General features: G+C 34.4%; 2 protein-coding genes across 2 annotated transcripts in view; both read right to left on the bottom strand.

Annotated features, from left to right (window-relative positions):
• Nucleotides 1-4,728, bottom strand: part of LOC107585332 (regulating synaptic membrane exocytosis protein 2-like) — a 21,836-nt gene extending 17,108 nt beyond the window's left edge. The window contains exons 1-5 of the mRNA XM_016272330.1: nt 4,687-4,728; nt 4,459-4,574; nt 4,243-4,373; nt 3,344-3,515; nt 3,077-3,230 (exon numbers count right to left, since the gene is read on the bottom strand). Of these exons, the coding sequence (XP_016127816.1) occupies nt 3,077-3,230; nt 3,344-3,515; nt 4,243-4,373; nt 4,459-4,545 (544 nt within the window). The 5' untranslated portion in view covers nt 4,546-4,574; nt 4,687-4,728. The remainder of the gene's footprint in view (nt 1-3,076; nt 3,231-3,343; nt 3,516-4,242; nt 4,374-4,458; nt 4,575-4,686) is intronic.
• Nucleotides 4,693-7,304, bottom strand: part of LOC107585356 (regulating synaptic membrane exocytosis protein 1-like) — a 72,638-nt gene continuing 70,026 nt past the window's right edge. The window contains exon 10 of the mRNA XM_016272359.1: nt 4,693-4,733. Within this exon, the coding sequence (XP_016127845.1) occupies nt 4,693-4,733 (41 nt within the window). The remainder of the gene's footprint in view (nt 4,734-7,304) is intronic.

Here is a 7,304-nt window from a genome sequence, read left to right as displayed (position 1 = left end):
TGTAAATCTGCTGAATATCAAATGGTACCATAGTTTCATATTCTTATTTCTCTTCTCTTTACTGCGTTAAGCTTTTAACCCTTTCCTATACAAACTGTGTGTGTGTGTATATGTGTGTTAGACCAGTTTATGTGTTTATGTAGTTAATAAAACCTTACTTGTATCACACTTGACGTGGTTCATTGTTTGCTCATAACTGGAGTCACTTAATCATGCAGATTTATGCTACAAGCTTTTGTAGAATTGTACAGTAAGGAAGTTATTTCCCTTAACCAGGAAATTAACGTTCTTAGAATTGACAAGACAGTTGACCCTGAGAGGTCAGCTAAATATCTACAGCGGATCTAAAATATTCATAATTAATTATAACTAGTTATGATTAATTATTCATATTTCCCATGAGCTGATTCGCTACATCGGTGAATTGTCTCCAGCACAACCACGGTGACTTCCAAAGGAAGGGAAGGCCTGCTATTGGTTGCTTCTCTCTTTTGGGGTACTCTAATGCATAAAGTACAGAGAAGTGCCAAGGTTGGCATTGCCTTGGCCCCTCCCACCCACCTGTGGCAACTATGCCAATACCATCATCATAATCAGTTTCTGTAATACGCTGCGAGCCTGCACAGACAGATATACACACAGGGATAGATGTACAGACAGACGCGGAGATATAGACGCAAACAAATGCACACAAACCACTATTGGAATAATCCATAGTTAGGCAAGCAAAGGTATACAGAAATAACCTAGCATACTAAAATATGTCTTGTGGACACACTGTACCCATGGGCCACACTCCTACACACTAACTCACAGGCAGCACGGTTCAAAAACATACCTCCTCATGCATGTACAGACCCTGCACAGACAGATATACACACAGGGATAGATGTACAGACAGACATACAATAGACGCAAACAAATGCACACAAAGCACTATTGGAATAATCCATAGTTAGGCAAGCAAAGGTATACAGAAATAACCTAGCATACTAAAATATGTCTTGTGGACACACTGTACCCATGGGCCACACTCCTACACACTAACTCACAGGCAGCACGGTTCAAAAACATACCTCCTCATGCACGTACAGACACGAAAAACTCGAGACAATGGCAAAAATATTAATAATACTGGATGAATTTCAGGACCTTGACCTAAAAGATATGTTGATGTTTAACTAATGTTTGATGATTGTCTTTCACCTACTTATATATAGTTTAGTAATTGTGAAATTATGATCATTTCTCTGACTTGATTTAACATTTTAGAAAGTGAAGGCAAATTTCCTCTATTTTAATCGAACTGCCCACATCCTCTTCAGCTTATGGTAAATCTTGTGAAACACTGAGGGGGCGAATTCACTAAACGATTGTGCCACACAACTGAGCAGCATTTCAATGCAAAACACTGCATCTTATTCATATACCGCTTACATTTAAGCAAAATGTACACTACTGTTCAAACGTTTGGGATCAGTAAGATTTTTTTTTTTCTTAATTAATACTTTTATTTATCAAGCATTTTTCTATTCATCACAGAATCCTAAAAAATGTATCCAGGTTTCCACAAAATTTCAACATTGTTTTTAACTTTGATAATAATAAGAAATGTTTCTTGAGCACCAAATCTGTATATTAGAATGATTTCTGAAGGATCATATGACCCTGGAGACTGGAGTACTGACTGCTGAAAATTCAGTTTTGCCAACACTTAAATAAACTACATTCTAAAATACATTAAAATTGAAAATAGCAATTTTAAATTGTAATAATATTGCACAATATTACTGTTTTTACTTTATTTTTCGATAAGAAAAATGCAGCCTTTGTGGGCATAAAAGATTTCTTTCAAAAACACCCCAAATTTTTGAATACTGTATATAGCTTATACAGTGCTGCACTATGCATATTTAAATTAAGCCACCTACTTTCTATGCAGACGAGGCTAATTAACTATTACCTCCCATGAACAATTGATGGTACAAAAATGTGTGTACATTTCCTATTTGATCACGGTGGCCGTAATTTATCAAATTATGATCAAGCGATGTGGAAGAGTATGGTGGTCGAGAGAGCTCAGCGCGCTGCGAATGAAAAAAACACATGCAAATAGAAAAAACATCAGCAAATTAAAAAAAACATCATCAGTTTGACAACACATACGCTGCAAAAACTCACAACACAAACCAAATACAGAAAAGCGATGCAAGTGGCACAGACCACAACGTAAATGTTTCAAGGGGACCCCAACAACCCTTACGAAAATTAACCATGGTTTTATTATAGTAAAAGTGTAGTAATGATGTTTTTGGCGTTTACAATTTTACCATTACATTTGTGTAACCACACAAATACCATGGTTAACCTGTGGTTAGTGTAATTTGTTATTACCATGGTTTAACTATAGTAACCATGTTTTTTTTAAATAGTAAAACCATTCGTAAGGGAAGTTGTAAAAGTAAGTTAGCCAGCTAACATAACGTTTCACAGTTACAGTAGGCTAATTGTATATTTCTTCAGCTTATTTAGGCTAATAATATAGATCCTAGGGAATCATATGATCAGGATGTTAAAAAAAATAAATCTCACCTTTCAGAGTAGACACTGAAGCGTGTCCCAGCCAGGTTCGTCACTTGTTGTGGTTCCCTTATACTTTTCCGATGTGGTCTGTGCATATTTGCTGCATGTTTCTGTATTTGATTGTGTTGCAAGTTTTTGCAGTGCGTTTCTGTATTTGATCGTGTTGTGAGTATTTGCAGCGCATGTGTCGTCAAACTGATGAAGATGTTTTCTTAAATTGCTGGTGTTTTTTCTATTTGCATGTGTTTTTTTTCATTTGCAGCGCGCTGAGCTCTCTCGGCCACCGTAGACGAGTGTTATAATTGGACACATATCCAGTTATCAGGTGCTGATAGCTCGCAGCGCTTGCAAATAAACAGCAGGATTGACAGATGAAATTAAAATCATTCTTACTAAATTCCTCCCTATGAGAGAAAAAGCACTTAAACACAAAGTGATTCTGTGTGTTCAACCTTTTCAGATCACATCCCCACCAGTGAGGCCTTCCACTTACGCTGCAGCTTTTTGGTGGGTGTTTCAGTGTGTCCGTGTCTGCGGGGCAGGTATGGCGACGGGTGTGGCAGTGGGATGGAAGAGACGTCATGTGTCTGCAGCTTGTACCAGTGAGGCTTATCATCCAACAGGGCAGTCTCCAGCTCGATTAGGATCTAGGTTTAAAGACAGGAGAAACCGCAGACAATCAGGTGTGATACTGTACGAATGTTTTCACAGAGCAATTCATGTTGTGAATAAATGGACAAAGTTTACATATGCTTCATACTTCTCCCAGAAAGTCACTCTCCTCATCTTGTATTCTGGGTTGGTCCCACACAGTAATCTCCAGCATGTGTTCTCTGAAATCCCGGCGATGGACATGAGAGTACACAAATGTCTGGTTCCACTTGGGCTCCAGACTTTTCTTCACTGTCTTCGTCCTTCTCTTGCTCTTATCACTAAAGTAAAACAAATATACACATAAAACATTACAACGAGAACATTAAAACTTGATGCACATATAAGCAATGATCAGAAACAAAAAAAAATCATACATTTATTGGAAAATTTGTTTGATCTACACTATCGTTCAAAAGTTGCAGGTCAGTAAGATTTTTTAAAATGGTTTTCTTTAAAAATATTTTTTTAAATATATACTGTATATATATATTTAAAGAAGTCTCGCCAATGAAGCATTTATTTGATCAGATACACAGTAAAAACTGAAATATTATTGCAATGCAAAATATAAATTGCTAAAAATATATATTGCTATTTTAACATTTTAACATTTTTTTTCACATATGATGGTGAAGCTGAATTTCAGTAGTCATTCCTCCAGTGTCATATGATCCTTAATAAATCATTCTACACTCTGATTTTATGCTCAAGAAACACTTCTTATTATATTATTAAAGTAAGCACTTGTGCAGCTTCGAAACTGTGAAACATTTTTTCAGGATTTTTTGGATGAACAGAAAGTTCAAAAGAACAGCATTTATTTGATCGATTTAATGCAATTTAATCCTTGCTGAATAAAAGCATTAATTTCTTTTAAAAAATCTTACTGATCACAAACTTTTGAACGGTAGTGTATAGGCATGTCACAATAAAAAATGTCTGTAGTCGATACAATACTGAATTTCTTGACACTAAAACTGACACCACAGGAAAAATCTAACATACCTTCTATCAGGCAGGAAGTACATTTTGACATATGGGTTTCTGGGTCGTCCACCCGATCTGGGTGGCAGGTCTATAGCCTGCAATACGTTCACTATCAGCTGATGGTCGACCTTATCGTACCACATTTTCACCTGCAAGACATAAATACATAAACAGCTAATAAACAAAGACTCTAAGCACAACATTGTGAATGTACATACTTCCGTGTGTACTGACCGACAGCTGTCCAGGCAGTAGCTGAGGGGCATCTCTAAGACCACTTGGGCTGGAAGGGGACAAGACAGATATAGAGGGTCTTTCCATCTTCTGTGATTCGAAGGAACTTGAACCTGCTGCAGAGGGACAAGAACAAACAAGTGTTGAAAACATCAGAGTAATTTTTTATTAAAAAAAAGTATTTAAGAGTTCACATTTGATTCATGATTCATTTGATTCAGTACATACTAGATTCTAACGGAGGGTGTGATGTTTCTGGTATTCGTGGTGTATCACTGAAACAAAAAGATCACAAAATCATACATTACTATTCAAAAGTCTGGGTCGTAAGATGTTTATAAAAGAAGTATCTTATGCTCATCAAGGCTGCATTTATTTACATAAAATACAGTAAAAAGTAATGATATGTGACCCTGTCTGTGAAATCCAGGCTAAAGTCTTAAAATCTAATCATGAGATAACAAGCACCAAAGTTTGATTTCTACCATTAATTTCACTATGTTTCAATCTTTGACATGGCCTTACTCAGTCAATATTAAAGATATAAAGGTTATATTTTCACAGAATGTTTTACATCTTTATGAAATATGATTTTATGTAGAAAACAGTAAATCACAAAAAAAAAAGACTTTAGCTGGGTTTTCACAGGCAGGGTCACATATCATAAATATTATAAATTTAAAAATAACTGTTTCTATTTTTACATGTTTTAAAAGGTAATTTATTCCTTTGATGGAAAAGTTACATTTTCAGCAGCTATTACTCCAGTTATCAGTGTCACATTATTCTGCAGAAATCATTGTAATACTGATTTAGTGCTCAAGAAATATTTTGTATTATTATTCATGTTGAAAACAGATCTGCTGCTTAATATTTTCTGTGGGAACCATTATGCACTTTTTTTCAGGATTCTTTGAAGAATATAAAGTTCAAAAGAACAGCATTTATTTGAAATAGTATTAGTATTTAGTAGAATATGTAATGTTATACATGTCGTTATATCCACTTTTGATCAATTTAATGTATCCTTGCTGAATAAAAGTATTAATTTATTTTTCAAAACAAATTTTTTTAACTGACTCTAAACTTTTGCATGGTAGTGTATTTAGGCATTTAAGCCACATTTAATGTATGAATATTTTTGTATCATATAACAAAATATCATATATAGTGTCATTTATTTTGAAGAATTATAGCACAAACATGCATTTGAAGTTTGTTAGATACTAAATGATAAAATGTTAGATAAATTGCTCAAAATATATTTTTGACGAGTTTGTTTTCAGAAAAGCTCCAGCATCATTTGTTTAGCAAACATTTTAAGTGTAATTTAGGTGTCCACATATTCTGTATACAAACATCAACAGCCAGAGGTTAGAGAATTAAGGTGTGCATCACAAGCTCTTTATAAGGCCTTTAGGGACATGAATTCAGAGATGAGGTCCAAAAAAAAAATCACATCATCTCCTTGACTGTGTTTTACTTGCAGCTAAGATTTATACACACTTTGCAAGTGTTTGGAGAGAAATCAATGAATGCAACTTTTTAAAGAGGTGGGAGGACAGAGCAATGAGTATTATGGCTTACAGTGAAAACACAATACAGACAAAGTTAAACATCTATTGCACAGCTATTCAACTCCACTCCAAACACTCGTTTAAAGGGTTAGTTCACCCAAAAATTAAAATTCTGTCATTAATTACTCACCCTCATGTCGTTTCAAATCCGTAAGACCTTCGTTCATCTTCAGAACACAAATTAAGATTTTTTGATGGAATCTGAGAGCTGTCTGACCCTGCATAGACAGCAATACAACTTAAATGTCCCCAAGTCCAGAAACGTAGCAAGGAGATCTGTAAAATAATCCATGTGGCATCAGTGGTTCATCCGCAATTATACGAAGCTGCGAGAATACTTTTTGTGCGGAAAAAAAAGACTTTATTCAGCAATTCGTCTCCTCCGCATCACCCTGTAGCGCAAGGGCGTAGCCATCATTTCAGAAGTGAGGGGGACAGAAATGTTATATATATATATATATATATATATATATATTTACAACATTGCAATATAACATTTCTGTAATCTATATAACCTCCCAGTCAACAGTTTTTGAACAGTAAGATTTTTAATGTTTTATAAAGAAGTCTCTTCTGCTCACCAAGCCTGCATTTATTTGATTCAAAGTACAGCAAAAGCAGTAATATTGTGAAATATTTTTACTATTTAAAATAACTGCTTTCTATTTGAATATATTTTAAAATGATTGCTGTGATCAAAGCTGAATTTTCAGCATCATTACTCTAGTCTTCAGTGTCACGTGATCCTTCAGAAATCATTCTAATATACTGATTTGCTGCTCAAGAAACATTTTTTAGTTATTATTATTATTGTTAATGTTTTTTGAGCAGTAAATCAGAATATCAGAATGATTTCTGAAAGATAGTGTGACTGGAGTAATGATGCATAAATTACATTTTAAAATATATTCAAATAGAAAACAGTTATTTGAAATAGCCTAGTAATGTGAATACTTTTGACACCAGTGAGTGTATGTCAACTTTAATTTTACTCTAATTTCAAGCTTTTAATTGGCTTAGAAATCAGATAACTGCTGGACAATAACCAATAATAATGATTTGCTTATATACTACAATTTTTACATAATATCACATAATAAGGCAGAATAGTTTCAATACTGTAATAAATGCTATGTCAGTTAGCACTGCATTGTTCATATACTTTATTTATTACCTGGAGATGACTTGACAAACACAAATAAACTATATTGTCGCAATCGTATGCTTAATGTCTTCATGTTTCCAAACGTTTCTGTTTTTCTGAAAACA

The sequence above is a fragment of the Sinocyclocheilus grahami genome, unplaced genomic scaffold, assembly GCF_001515645.1.
Source record: "Sinocyclocheilus grahami isolate Dianchi unplaced genomic scaffold, SAMN03320097.WGS_v1.1 scaffold69.1, whole genome shotgun sequence".
Taxonomy (NCBI): domain Eukaryota; kingdom Metazoa; phylum Chordata; class Actinopteri; order Cypriniformes; family Cyprinidae; genus Sinocyclocheilus; species Sinocyclocheilus grahami.
This window is presented reverse-complemented; position numbering and strand designations above follow the sequence as displayed.